A 14286-nucleotide genomic window follows, 5' to 3' on the forward strand; every position below is an offset into this window, starting at 1 on the left:
ATTTCTCTACTGTATTTTCTATTTCTGTCTTTATCTCTTTTTTCTGTATTTCATAAACTTAATAAAAATATTATAAAAAAAAGAACATATGATAAGGGGCCTCACTCCCTGGTTCCTAACCAAGCCGTGTTTTAGATGCTACGTACTTGATACTCATACTACGTACTTGATACTCATTTCAACTGGGAGTTTCATTTGTGATTGTGATTGCTTAATAATAATAATAATTTATACCCCGCCCATCTGGCTGAGTTTCCCCAGCCACTCTGGGCGGCTCCCAGTCAAGTCTTAAAAACAGTACAGCAGTAAATATTAAAAACTTCCCTGAACAGGGCTGCCTTAAGATGTCTTAAGAAAAACCCTTAGTGGATTGCACTCTCAATTGCAAAATATGTGCTCTTGTGGGAGAGGGAAGGGAAAGTTTAAAACTGTCCTTGTAAGCCCTCTCGTGCGGTTCTGCTGCCTGGGGAACAGTTGAGAGAGGTGAAATGGGAACTGAATTGCATAAGAAGTTGATATTTATCTGTACTGTAGTTCCCTTTCCTGCTGTTTGACTGATCCATGGACCAGTATGTTGTAGGCCACATAAGGTTAGGCAATGGGCAACAATTAGCCCAAGGACTGTAAATTGCAGACTCAGGCAAGGAAAGGCATGTTAATTACAGATTATGGATACTGACAAGATAATGCTCCTATTGCTCAATGTACACAATGCAGTCAACCTTAGCAGATTTTCCCACAGCCAGTTGGAATTTTATATCTATATCCAGAATTGTGCACAAGCACATTGTCCGTGAGGCCCGGTGAATGTGCACAATGACCAGTTGTAATGCACGTTAACCACTCACAAGTGTGTGTGAACGCATGATGCGAAGCTGGAATCGCACTGTGGAGGACAGACCCAGCGTGACCGCCATTTAAGCGTGGTTAAATTCCTTGCCTTTAAAGAACCAGTCAATAAGCTACAAATGTAGAAATGGTTTCAATAGGAAGCTTGCACCAAAGGATTTTAGACAGAACAGCAGATTGAGAGCTCCTCCAACAACCCATTGATTCACCATTCATCCTGTTCTGCTTTTTTTGTGGGGTGTTTACACATCACCTTATTAGTCATTTGTCATCCCACACTCGTCAGTGCATTTCGCTGTCCCTTTTCAACCCACTCTCTCAAGCTACAAAGACTTAAAAGGGGACATTTGCCAGGGGCCTTAAAGCTAGAGAAATTGTTTGACTTGGCCCAAGGATAGGTTTTCTTGAGAGACAAAGCCCAGAATACTACCACCACACCTGTACCTGTTAGAAAAGATGGGGAGAGGAAACAGACAATGGCTAAGGAAGCACTATGAGGTATGGTCCAGCAGCACCACCCCTGCTAACTGGGAAAGGAAACTAGGTGTCACCTGGCTTTGGATATAGTTCTGAAACAAGTCTTCATTGCAGCAAGAGAAGGAGGCATCTCACAAACAATAATAAAAGGAGTCTATTAAACATTTTTATTTTTTACTGAAAAAGAGGTTCTACTTTCCAACCCCTCCCACACTTAACAATCACTCTAAAAGCTCTGTGCTGGTTTGGGGTAAGAACGGATCATTATCCAGTGTGGCAGCCATGTTGGCATGTAGCTCAGAGGAATAAAAAACAGCTTGGCATCCCAGCCGGCTGAATAGCGAGTATGGGGGTACACAGATGTCAGAGCATGCTCCATGCAGTCGGTAACCAGAGAGAGGTTGGGGTTGCAGTCTTTTTGCATCTTAATGGTTGAATCAAGCACTATTGGAACAAGAGAAAGAGGCCAGAAGCTGGTCAATCACCTGTGAATACCATTAGTGTGGACTAATTCCACCACACCCCATGCTTACACACATTCCTTCCTCCGGAATACAAATTGCCCAGTCCCTGTTCACGCCATACACCCACAGCTAAGCTATCAAATACAGATTAGCACATCTAGAAGCCTATTTGTTAAGCAGAATCAAATTCAAGACAACAGGAAGGTAGTACTCACTATGATTTAAGTAAGGCTCCCCATATGCTTTCTTGGTCTCCTCTGGGACCTGCTTCCAGAGGCTTTGGAAGTTGTCTGACAATATCTTCTCATTTGTGATAGCCGTTCGAAAGTAGCCTGGTTCTATTATACAGACCTTTACTCCAAAGGCGTCAAGCTCGAGCCTGGAGAAGGGAAAAGGGAAGGAATAGTTGCCTTCTGTACCAGTAGCCCATGGGATAGAGATGTGAAGAGGATAAGAACATGATATATAGGAAAGCCCTTTTAGATCAGGCAAATGGTCCATCTGGTTCTGCATCCTGTTTTCCCAACAGTGGCCAGTGAATTTCATCTGAGGACGGCACACAGCAGCTCCTGTCACTAGTTTGGCAGATACGCTGATGATGACCGCTTTTGACAGTTCTTTTGGCTACACAGAGATCACTCTGGGAAGAACAGAACTCACTATTGTTATATAGGACGATTAAGAAAACAACTACTTTAGAAGGCAAAGGAAAGGGCTATTGACAAGATCATGGGAGAAGTGGCCTTATTTTGAATGAGATTATTGCTCCATCTAACATAATATTGTCTGTGCTGACTGATAGCAGCATGCCAAGGGGAAGAGTGCTCAAATGCATGCATGCCTGGTTCACAACAGTAGTTGCATGTGCCCAGGTAAAAAAAAAATTGGGGGGGGGGGGCTTCTTTAAATCCTCCCTGACTTGTCCTCACCAGACTCTCCCATCAGACCTGGGAGGGCTTTGCAAAAGCCTGCTTTTCACACATGCCAGAAAGTGGTGGAGACCAGGAATCAAGCAAAAACTGCAGACTGGCTAGCAAGCCAAGACTGTAGGCCCCGTTTTTGCCCCAGACAGAGGCTCATTTGTATGTTGTCTTATTAAGCCAAGATTTGATAATCTGAAGGCAACCGTTGTGAAAACAGGCTAGCTTGCTCCTCTGCAAGTACCAGATCTGTTGAGTTCCACAAACACTGAGTGACGGAAGCTGAATTCTGCAAACGTCGTATGTCAGTTCCGGTTTTTGTTTTTTAAAAAAACATTTTCTGGCACAGGCTGGTTTGCACAATGTCACCCCCCCCCCCTTAAGCAGAAAATGTCTCCTTGGACTAACAAGGAGTTGCAGCCAATGCTACGAGAAAATACATCAACCTGAGGCAGTTACCTGAGGCTGTCAGAGAAAGCCTCCACCCCATATTTCGATGGACAGTAGCCACCACCGAACAAGGATATCCTCCCCATTACGCTGGCAACATTGACAATCCTCCCTTTGGCTCTTCTTATCAAAGGTAACATGTGGATGGTTACATCAACCACGCCAAGCAAGTTTATGTCTAAGATCTTCTTGAAGTCCTCCTTCGTCAGCCACTCATTGGGGGCAGTTGGGACTGAAATGCCAGCATTGTTCACCAATCCCCAAAGGCCTGAAGGGGGCAAAAAGGAAACAGAAGATCAGGTACAGAACAGAGCCCCATCCATACGGACACACCTCCTGAGCACCTTCTCTTACTCTCTGCAAAGCACAACTTGACCAATACAGACTCTGAATACAAAGCAGAGATGGGTTCGTCCACACCATACATTTAAAGCACATGTAAAACACAGAGAATTGTGGGAACTGTAGTTCTCCTGCACAACTCACAGCACCCTTAGCAAACTGTAGCGTCCAGGAATCTTTGGGGGGAAATCCATGGGTTTCAAATGTACGGTGTAGGTGTCACCCTGAAGAGAATCCACTGTCTTCATGGGTGCCGCCATGCTGGTGACTCCAGTTTTATAGTAGGACTGAGAAGATGAAGCTTCAAACCATTAGGGTCACCAGATAGCCCAGTTATCGTCTCTCAACCTAAACCACAGCTGGTGACCCTCCGGCCTGCTTGCCTAATAAGCCCTGCTCCAAATTGACCCGCAAGGCCCTTTTACCAAAGCCCCACTCACCCAACATCATGTAACACATCATTTCTGACAGAAAGGCATCACGCTTCAAAGGAAGGATCAGGTCTACACGCAAAGAAAACATGCCAGCCATCCTTTCCAGGCCCAGCTTTAATTAAAGCTGGGATTGCAGAGGATGACTCTCCATTTGAAACTGCAAGCTAAAGCTGCAAAAGGAGAATCTTAAGCTGCTTTCTCTGCCCAAAGCGGTGTTTGAATTCAGCACTGAGTTCATCCGTTCATTTTAGTAACATATATACTGCTTAATATAATAAAATTGCTATAAACGGTTCACTCAATTTAGACATCACAAGCAAAAAGTCAGTGCATGGTATCAAAATAAAATAAGAATCCAGTAAGACATTGAGCAAAACTTTACAACAGAAATACTGAAATTACGTCTGTGGGCTGTTAGAATGCTACAAAGAAAATACATAGTGAGCCATGTTCAAACCCTAAACAATGATTAATCTAAACTACTGGCCATTGAAACAAGCCAGCTTCCCCACCCATGGTTTGAACATGGGCTCATTTCAAACAAATCATAGTTAAGATTGCCTCTGACCTACACACCTAAGATTAATTTCCAACAAGTTTTTTTCCTTTTGAGGTGAGGGGACCAGTGCACCCAGTGTGGGGAGGGTCCCAAGGGATAGTTAGAGAAGGCTGGAAGGCCAACTATCACATTGCTCAACAAAACAAAACAAATTCCTTCCAGTAGCACCTTAAAGACCAACTAAGTCAGTTCTTGGTATGAGCTTTCGTGTGCATGCACACTTCTTCAGATACACAGATTCTGTGTATCTGAAGAAGTGTGCATGCACACGAAAGCTCATACCAAGAACTGACTTAGTTGGTCTTTAAGGTGCTACTGGAAGGAATTTGTTTTGTTTTGACTATGGCAGACCAACACAGCTAACTATCTGTAATTGCTCAACAAGTCACATATCACATAAGGCACATCTATCACATTGCTCAACAAGTGCAGACTGCCAGGTGTGTGGCATTATAAGAGAGATGGACTTGGACCTGGAAGAGTGAGGTTAAAAAACAACAGAGACCCTGGTCAGACGGGCAGATCTTGGGCCACAGTCACCATCTCCCAGCCTAATCTACCCCGCAAGGATGATAACACTTTCCGGAAAGAACACCAAATTATGCTGCTGCAGATTCAGAGCGCCTTGCCCTAACCTTTGTCTCCCACAATGCCTTTTGCCCATTTTGCTGCTCGGGCCACGCTTTCCGTTTGGGTCACGTCCAAGAGGGTGGTCAGCAGCCGTTCCGATGTGGCTTCCTTCAGCTTTTCTGCCCCCTGCTGCGTGAGGCAAGCTGCCAGGACACGGACTCCCCGAGCGTCCAGTTTCCTGGCCAACAAGTTTCCAAACCCGGAATCGCAGCCAGTGATGAAAACATACTTCTCCGTCAGGTTGCCCAAGATTTGCTGCTCACGGTACCGTCGGAAAAGGAAATAAAGACCCAGCAGAGCCGCCACATAGAGCCACATGGCCAAAGACTGCTGCAGCTGGAAAGGAAGAAGGTGGTTTATCAAATATTGGCTTATTGTAGGCAGTGGTGGTAGTAGGGGAAACATAAGAAGCCACTTATACTGAGTCAGACCACTGGGTCCATCTAGGTCAGTATTGTCTGCACTGACTGGCAGAGGCTTTCCAGGATTTTGGACAGGCTTCATTTCCCAAGCTGTATGTTTTACCACGGGACGCAGGTGGCGCTGTGGGTTAAACCACAGGGCCTAGGACTTGCTGATCAGAAGGTCGGCAGTTCGAATCCCCGCGACGGGGTGAGCTCCCATTACTCGATCCCTGCTCCTGCCAACCTAGCAGTTTGAAAGCACGTCAAAGTGCAAGTAGATAAATAGGTACCGCTCCGGCGGGAAGGTAAACGGCGTTTCTGTGCGCAGCTCTGATTTGCCAGAAGCGGCTTAGTCAAGCTGGCCACATGACCCGGAAGCTGTACACCGGCTCCCTCAGCCAATAAAGCGAGATGAGCGCCGCAATCCCAGAGTCGGTCACGACTGGACCTAATGGTCAGGGGTCCCTTTACCTTTACTATGGTTTATGACTGCTCTGTGGCTCTTCCTCATCTCTCAAAGAGCTGGCATAGGAGACAGAGCTACAGATGCAAAACCCTCAGGCTGAATCTTCCCCCTGCCCTGAACTCGCTAGGGCTGGGCGCTATATCAATATATCATCCAAAACTGGTTTGAAGGTTATCATGTTATCGGTTTCATAATCTTTGACCTGGCAAGATATTGTGAATCATGATGCGTGTGTGATATGCAAACCTCACGATGCAGGAAAAAACGTGAAGCCAACCAATACGTAGCCCCATCCTTATTTCAGACCTCGTGAGGTATCAGCATACAGTCGTACCTTGGTTTTCGAACAGAATGCGTTCTGGGAGTCCGTTTGAATTCCGGAACTGTTTGAAAACCAAAACACGGCTTCCGGTAGGCTTCAGGAGCACCCTGCAGCCAATCGGAAGCCGCACCAGACATTTGGCTTCCAAAAATTGTTTGAAAACTGGAACACTCACTTCCAGTTTTCGATTATTTGGGAGCCGAATTGTACGAGTTCCAAGGTACAACTGTAGTACTGTATTGCACTTAATAGTACACAATCAGGGCTTTTTTTTTCTAGAAAAGGAGGGGGAAGCACACATCCAAAGTTGTTTTATAGGGGAGTTGTTGTTTTTTTATAAAAAAAAAGCTTTTCTTCTTCACTCGTTTGTCCCACCGGTGCAGCAAAAATACAATCTGCTGCCTTATGCCACCAACCTCTGCCTCGTTGCCCCAATTGCCGTGCCACTCACTTCCTCTGCCACGAGCGCCATGCCAGGGAATAGCACTGCAATGCTACAGAGGTGCAGGAACTCAGTTCTGGTGAGTTCCGGCTGAAAAAAAAGCCCCGCTTGCAATACAGTGGTACCTGGGGGTACATATGCTTCAGGTTACAGACTCCGCTAACCCAGAAATAGTACCTCGGGTTAAGAACTTTGCTTCAGGATGAGAACAGAAATCGTGCTCCGGCGGCACGGAGGCAGTGGGAGGCCCCATTAGCTAAAGTGGTGCTTCAGGTTAAGAACAGTTTCAGGTTAAGAACGGACCTCCGGAACGAATTAAGTACTTAACCCGAGGTACTACGTATTTAGCTGGTGAGATATGCTATCGCCTAGCCCTTGGAATTGTTAGGTAAAATTTGGTCAGCCACTTTCATCATCTGATATGCTAACACATATTATTTACAGGTTTTTTGTAAGGATTTCAAAATGTGAACTACTGCTGCATTGATTTCCCACCTTTCTTGCAAGGAGATCAAAGCAGCATAACTGGTTCTTCTCCTCACCTGCATAATTTTAATCTCACAATGACTTTAAGAGGTTGAGGGACAATTGATTGGCCCAAGGCCACTTTAAAGCTATGTGACAAAGTCAGTAATTGAACCCTGATCACCCTCAGCCCTACTCTGACAAGTCTGACAACTACATTATGCCAGCTCAAAAGCTTTGTTTGCATGTTACTGGCCAAGCAGAGCAAGGGCTGTTTCAAAGACACAGTTCTCCATTTGAAATGCAAAGCAACAACTCTGCCAAAGCACTTTCCCCCAATTAGGTCAGGGATAGTACTGTGAGCTAGTTCAAGAATGCTAGTACAAATATTTACCAGTGGCAACCAAATAGCATGTCTTTCCATCTCATAATGGCAGTTACAGATAGGTAGCCGTGTTGGTCTGCCATAGTCAAAACAAAACAAATTCCTTCCAGTAGCACCTTAAAGACCAACTAAGTCAGTTCTTGGTATGAGCTTTCGTGTGCATCTGAAGCTTTCGTGTGTATCTGAAGAAGTGTGCATGCACACGAAAGCTCATACCAAGAACTGACTTAGCTGGTCTTTAAGGTGCTACTGGAAGGAATTTGTTTTGTTTCATCTCATAATGGAACACTGTGTTTCGTAGTAACCATCACTTCTTGCTCCTTGAAATTTCTGTCCACTACACCATGTTATCCTATATACTGTATCTCTACTGAGACGCAGGTCTCATTAAGCTCTCAGGATCTTCCAGATTGTAGCTATTTTGTGAATGGATTGCTTCTGGATAACCTGTTTATTGAGCATTTGTCCTCATTTGTTTGCAGGGAGGTGAAATGATAGCAGCTGTTTCTTGAGAGTTCATTCAGATTGAGAAGGTCCTACATGTCTACATGTCTCACAAGGGACACGGGTGGCGCTGTGGGTTAAACCACAGAGCCTAGGACTTGCCAATCAGAAGGTTGGCGGTTCGAATCCCCGTGACGGGGTGAGCTCCCGTTGCTCAGTCCCTGCTCCTGCCAACCTAGCAGTTCGAAAGCACGTCAAAGTGCAAGTAGATAAATAGGTACCCCTCCGGCGGGAAGGTAAATGGCGTTTCTGTGCGCTGCTCTGGTTCGCCAGAAGCGGCTTAGTCATGCTGGCCACATGACCCGGAAGCTGTACGCCGGCTCCCTCGGCCAATAAAGCGAGATGAGCGCCGCAACCCCAGAGTCAGTCACGACTGGACCTAATGGTCAGGGGTCCCTTTACCTTTACATGTCTCACATCGGCAGTGGGTGCACCCTTTTTTTACTTTGGACCCTCCTTGCTTGCTTCTCTGATGTGGGCAGGAAGAGGGACCCAACTGGTTGCCATGCTGGCTAGTGGCGCAGTCCCACTGCCCTTCACTGGGAGCCAGTCCCAGCTCCTGCTGGCTGAAGCTGTACCTGGCAATCTCAACCTATTCAAGTCTCCTCCTCCTAGCAAATCCTCTTTCCTTGAACCCTAGCCTCTCCACTTCATTTCATCTTATGTTGGCCCTTTTATATTCTCGCCCTGTCCATCTCCCTCTCTGTGCTTGTAGAAAACATGCCTTTCTCAACAGCATTCTAGGACTACCCTGTAGTGCAGAGAACAGTGAGTTTTTTGGCACCTTGCAACACAATCCTATCCATATCTACGCAGACGTAAGTCCTATTCCTTGAGTATAAGCCCTATTGAGCTCAGCGAATTGTGCCTAGGATTCCACTGTCAAACGGGTATTTTGCACTTTTGCAACTACAGTCATATCTTGGGTTGAAGTTGCTTTTTTATTTGTTTTATGTGTATTTGTGATTGTTTTTGTTGTTCTGTATTTTTGTGATGTTTCTTCTTTTTCTGTAAAAACAAATAAATATATTTTTAAAAAATGAAGTTGCTTTAGGTTGAGCGCTTTCGGGTTGTGCTCCGCGTTACTTCCGGGTTTCGCCGCTCACGCATGCGCAGACAGTCAAAATGACGTCATGCGCAAGCGTGGAACGGCGAATCGTGACCCGCACACACACAGATGTGGGTTGCGTTTGCTTCAGGATGCGAACAGGACTCTGGAACGGATCCCGTTCACATCCTGAGGTACCACTGTACTTGAAAGATGAGTCACTCAAAGGCCATTTCTGGGGTGGCATGGTTGGAAGGAAGAACGCTTCAGGAAAAGGGTTTGGGGCAGGTGGAGGGCCAGGGAAACCAGTCAGGCAATCTGAATCAGAGATCCCCACGTCCTCTCTGCCCACTGGCATGGACAGATGAGAGGCACACACACAAAAAGTTTCAGCTGGTAAAGTGTACACACCTTCAGATCTTAATTTCTCTCATTAGGTTGTTGTGAAGGTAAAACAAATACAATTATTCTGAAAGGAGGCCTCTTGTGGTGTAGTGAAGTGAAACTGTTTTCCCAGCTCCCTCCGTCCCCCAGAGATGTTTCTGTTAGTGTACAACCTTGCCTAGAGACAAATTGGGCGTGGCTTTGGACTCCAATCTGTGTGAAGCTGGTTCCAGAAGCAATGCCTCCGACGGTGGTCGTTTGTACTAAAATACTAGATATGTATGCATTTACTGTAGGTAAAGGCAAAGGTACCCCTGACCATTAGGTCCAGTCGTGGACGACTCTGGGGTTGCGGCGCTCATCTCGCTCTATAGGCTGAGGGAGCTGGCGTGTGTCTGCAGACAGCTTCCGGGTCATGTGGCCAGCATGACTAAGCCGCTTCTGGCGAACCAGAGCAGCGCACAGAAACGCTGTTTACCTTCCCGCCGGAGCGGTACCTATTTATCTACTTGCACTTTGACGTGCTTTTGAACTGCTAGGTTGGCAGGAGCAGGGACCAAGCAATGGGAGCTCACCCCGTCGCAGGGATTCGAACCACTGACCTTCCGATCAGCAAGCCCTAGGCTCTGTGGTTTAGACCACAGTGCCACCCAGTATTAAACGGGTGAAAAACCCAGCAAACACAGCAAGTATAAACATCTTTGTAAACACACCCTTGACCTATATGACTGACTAGCAGATTAGATTTCAGAAGGTCCATAGTTCAGCAACAAGCACAGGGCACCTGGAAGCCACTTTATGTGTGTACACTTTACCTTTAAATCACATCCCCCCCCCCCAAAAAAAAATTCTGCACCCTGTAGTTCACCTGGCACAGAGTTGCCATTCCCTGGAAGCAGTGCTTTCCAAACTTGGGTCTCCAGCTGTTTTGGGACTACTATTCCCATCATCCCTGAGCACTGGTCATGCTAGCTAGGGATGATGGGAGTTGTAGTCCAAAAAAAGGAGACCCAAGTTTGGAAAGCACTGCCAAGAACCCTTAGCAAAACTGCAGTAACTCTTGGGGGGGGGGGGGGCATGAGCTTTAAAGGTCTAATGTGAACACAGCCCGAACAGCAGAGCTGCAACCCTTCGGCTGCGATCCTATACGTACTCGCGAACCTTGCAAGCAAGCCCGGTGTGAACTCAGTTCAGGGGCGAGTAGATGCCAATCGTAGCAGCAACCTTTTGGAGGTCGGCCCGAGCAACTTCCCAGCGAATTGACGGCCTCGCCGATTCACCGCCCTGCACTTGCCTGCTCTCGAGACTTGGGGGGGGGTCCACTGCGCTCTGCTTCCTCCCCGCCCCTATAACTCCACCGCGACACTGCAAACAAGTACCTTGGAGCGCTTCCCGAAAAGCAGCTGAAACAGCTCGCGGCAACTCGCAGCTCTTCCCCGCTGATTCGCCGCTGAGCACTAGTAGAAATCCGGAACTTTTTGCAGTCAAAACGGATTTATGGAGAGGCAAGCGCAGCCAAGGGCCGCCCATTTCTAGCCCGGGGAGAAAAACAAGAGAGGGAGGAGAGTGGGAAGGGGTTTTGTAAGTGTAACGCTGGAGTCAGCCTGGCTGCAATGGGTGCAGTTTCGTTTGAGTAAACGTGCGCGAGGTCATCGTGCCGTGAAGATAAGTGGGGAGGGATTTCCGCCAAAAAACACACGGAGGCTGTAACACATGTGAGTGAAACTGTTGCGGCTTTTGTGGCTGATCCCAGGCTGCTAAGCAAAACATGTGCCAAAGAATGCTCCAACTACCGCACAGTTGCACTCATTTCACACGCTAGCAAGGTTATGCTTAAAATTCTACAAGGCAGGCTCAAGCAGTATGTGGACCGAGAACTCCCAGAAGTGCAAGCTGGATTTAGAAGAGGCAGAGGAACCAGAGACCAAATTGCAAATATGCGCCGGATTATGGAGAAAGCTAGAGAGTTCCAGAAAGACATCTACTTCTGCTTCATTGACTATGCAAAAGCCTTTGACTGTGTCGACCACAGCAAACTATGGCAAGTTCTTAAAGAAATGGGAGTGCCTGATCACCTCATCTGTCTCCTGAGAAATCTCTATGTGGGACAAGAAGCTACAGTTAGAACTGGATATGGAACAACTGATTGGTTCAAAACTGGGAAAGGAGTATGACAAGGCTGTATATTGTCTCCCTGCTTATTTAACTTATATGCAGAATTCATCATGCGAAAGGCTGGACTGGATGAATCCCAAGCCGGAATTAAGATTGCCAGAAGAAATATCAACAACCTCAGATATGCAGATGACACAACCTTGATGGCAGAAAGTGAGGAGGAATTAAAGAACCTTTTAATGAGGGTGAAAGAGGAGAGCGCAAAATATGGTCTGAAGCTCAACATCAAAAAAACAAAGATCATGGCCACTGGGCCCATCACCTCCTGGCAAATAGAAGGGGAAGAAATGGAGGCAAAGAGATATTTTACTTTTTTGGGCTCCATGATCACTGCAGATGGTGACAGCAGCCACGAAATTAAAAGACGCCTGCTTCTTGGGAGAAAAGCAATGACAAACCTAGACAGCATCTTAAAAAGTAGAGACATCACCTTGCCAACAAAGGTCTGTATAGTTAAAGCTATGGTTTTCCCAGTAGTGATGTATGGAAGTGAGAGCTGGACCATAAAGAAGGCAGATCGCCAAAGAATTGATGCTTTTGAATTATGGTGCTGGAGGAGACTCTTGAGAGTCCCATGGACTGCAAGAAGATCAAACCTATCCATTCTGAAGGAAATCAGCCCTGAGTGCTCACTGGAAGGACAGATCCTGAAGCTGAGGCTACAATACTTTGGCCACCTCATGAGAAGAGAAGACTCCTATGCCCCACAAATAACCCAGAGATGCATTTTAAATAATAGCACACTTTCTCCTCATGTAAAAACACCAGGTAGGCCCCACAAATAATCTAGAGATGCATTTTAAATAAAAGGAAACATTCTACTCATGTAAAAACACGCTGATTTAGAAGGCGATTGGGCCGCTTCTGGCCCCTGGGCTTTAAGTTGCCTACCCCTGCTCTAGCTGGAAGCAAAGAACTGGGGCAGTTGCTTCAGAGGCAGAATGGGAAGAGTGGCTGATTTTGATCAGAGTCCTAGCTCAGCATTCATGAAAACTCCTCCTGCCAACATAAAGCCTCTTCAAGATGCTACAGTTTGCTTTGTAGAATTTGCACATACAAAACATAACGGGGCAAACACTAGGACCCAGAAATAATCTGGAATATAAAAAGCAATGGAATATGGATCGCTAGGAAAGGTTTAGGTGAGTAAGCGCATGTGCAATAGGATATCGCTGTGCTTGCACAAACTATTCTTTGGCATGCTGGCTGTGCTTGCACAGTGTTACCAGATGATCCAAGGTGGTGGCGTGTGTGCCTTGCTCTGGCTGGCAGTGGCTGATGCCAGCGCCAGTGGAAGCCGGATGGACAGAGTGGAGGCTCAGCAGACGCTGCTGGCAATGTGGTTGTTTATGACTATGATAAAGTTATGCATGGTCAACAGTTTCGAGAGGCAAAATTTTCTAAAACAGTATTGTGAAAAGAAATTTTGTCAGTTGATTCATGTTGAAAAGCAGGGCTGATGATGGCAGGATCTTATATTTTGGAGGGTTTGTTATCATCGTCATTATTATTAGGATTGGAAGTTCCTTTTGGACCAAAGCTTTTGTGAACTGTATTTTCTTCCATTAGTTGCACTTGCCATAGTGTGAACCTATTCAGCCCAGGACTTTTCTCCTGCAATGTGTTTAGGCTTTTCTGAGGACAGCCAACAAATGAAATTCAACTATTAGGCCGCTCAGAGAAATGGCTGCATTCGGGATTCTGAGATATATATGTAACTATAACCATCCAGTTTTAAAGTAGTGTAAAGCAGCTATCTTTGTTTCTTTGGTTGGCTTAGCAATAAAAAGAAAGCAAGTTTTAAACACATCAGTTTGCTTACTTATGTGTGGACTTTGTAACCTAGGCATAGTGCCAAGTTTTGGTTGACTGGAACAGAGGGATTCTTCAGAGGGTTGTCCTGAATTTTGAAGAGCTTATGGTACTCTATGCACAGATTGTGTGTTGTCATGAAACCTTGTTTTTTTTGTAGCAGCAAGACATCGTAATTCCATTTTCAGCTTTGGTTCTGGTGGCAAAATGCCCTGGGCTGGTCCTGGAGGTGGTACGATTTCACAAGAGCCTGTGATCAAAGATAGAACATGTAGTACAATGAACAAAGAGTACATGTTTTGCCTAGGAGCCATGCAGATATCAGATAGCATTGTGGACAAGATGGTACAGTGGTACCTCGGGTTACAGATGCATCAGGTTACAGACTCCGCTAACCCAGAAATAGTACCTCGGGTTAAGAACTTTGCTTCAGGATAAGAACAGAAATCATGCTCCAGCGGCGCAGCAGCAGCAGGAGGCCCCATTAGCTAAAGTGGTGCTTCAGGTTAAGAACGGACCTCCAGAACGAATTAAATTCTTAACCCGAGGTACCACTGTACCACATAATTGCTGGGAAGGGAGGGGGGCAGTTGAGAGATAAGCATCCAGTGAAACTGACCCTGGAGATAGGACCATGATCACTGTAAAACAGAGCTCCCACTGTCATATCAGGGAATCAGGGCTATCAAAAGCTGCTCAGAGATCAAAAACAGAGGCACACTTCCTCTGCCTTCTCCAGATAAAGGTCATCCAC

General features: G+C 46.1%; 1 protein-coding gene and 1 long non-coding RNA gene across 2 annotated transcripts in view; both read right to left on the minus strand.

Moving 5' to 3' along the window:
• The window catches only part of LOC309334630, a 235790-nt gene that overhangs the window by 129023 nt on the left and 92481 nt on the right, over positions 1-14286 (minus strand). The gene's annotated exons all lie outside the window — the stretch shown is intronic.
• On the minus strand, positions 1480-11086 carry LOC309334586 (retinol dehydrogenase 16-like). Its single transcript, XM_081849046.1, has 5 exons — positions 10925-11086; positions 5131-5461; positions 3170-3428; positions 2006-2169; positions 1480-1770 (listed from the first exon to the last, which is right to left on the minus strand). The coding sequence occupies exons 2-5, from the start codon at positions 5441-5443 to the stop codon at positions 1553-1555; spliced, it is 954 nt and encodes a 317-aa protein (XP_081705172.1). The 5' UTR covers positions 5444-5461; positions 10925-11086; the 3' UTR covers positions 1480-1552.

The sequence above is a fragment of the Podarcis erhardii genome (assembly GCF_964252035.2).
Source record: "Podarcis erhardii genome assembly, chromosome: 2".
NCBI lineage: Eukaryota > Metazoa > Chordata > Lepidosauria > Squamata > Lacertidae > Podarcis > Podarcis erhardii.

Coding starts and splice junctions, on each gene's coding strand:
- LOC309334586 (XM_081849046.1), bottom strand. CDS start 5,443: ATGTGGCTCTATGTGGCGGCTCTGCTGGGTCTTTATTTCCTTTTCCGA. Junction 3,429..5,130: donor AGGCATTGTGGGAGACAAAG/GTTAGGGCAAGG, acceptor TGCCCCCTTCAG/GCCTTTGGGGATTGGTGAAC. Junction 2,170..3,169: donor GCTTTCTCTGACAGCCTCAG/GTAACTGCCTCA, acceptor TCCCTTCTCCAG/GCTCGAGCTTGACGCCTTTG.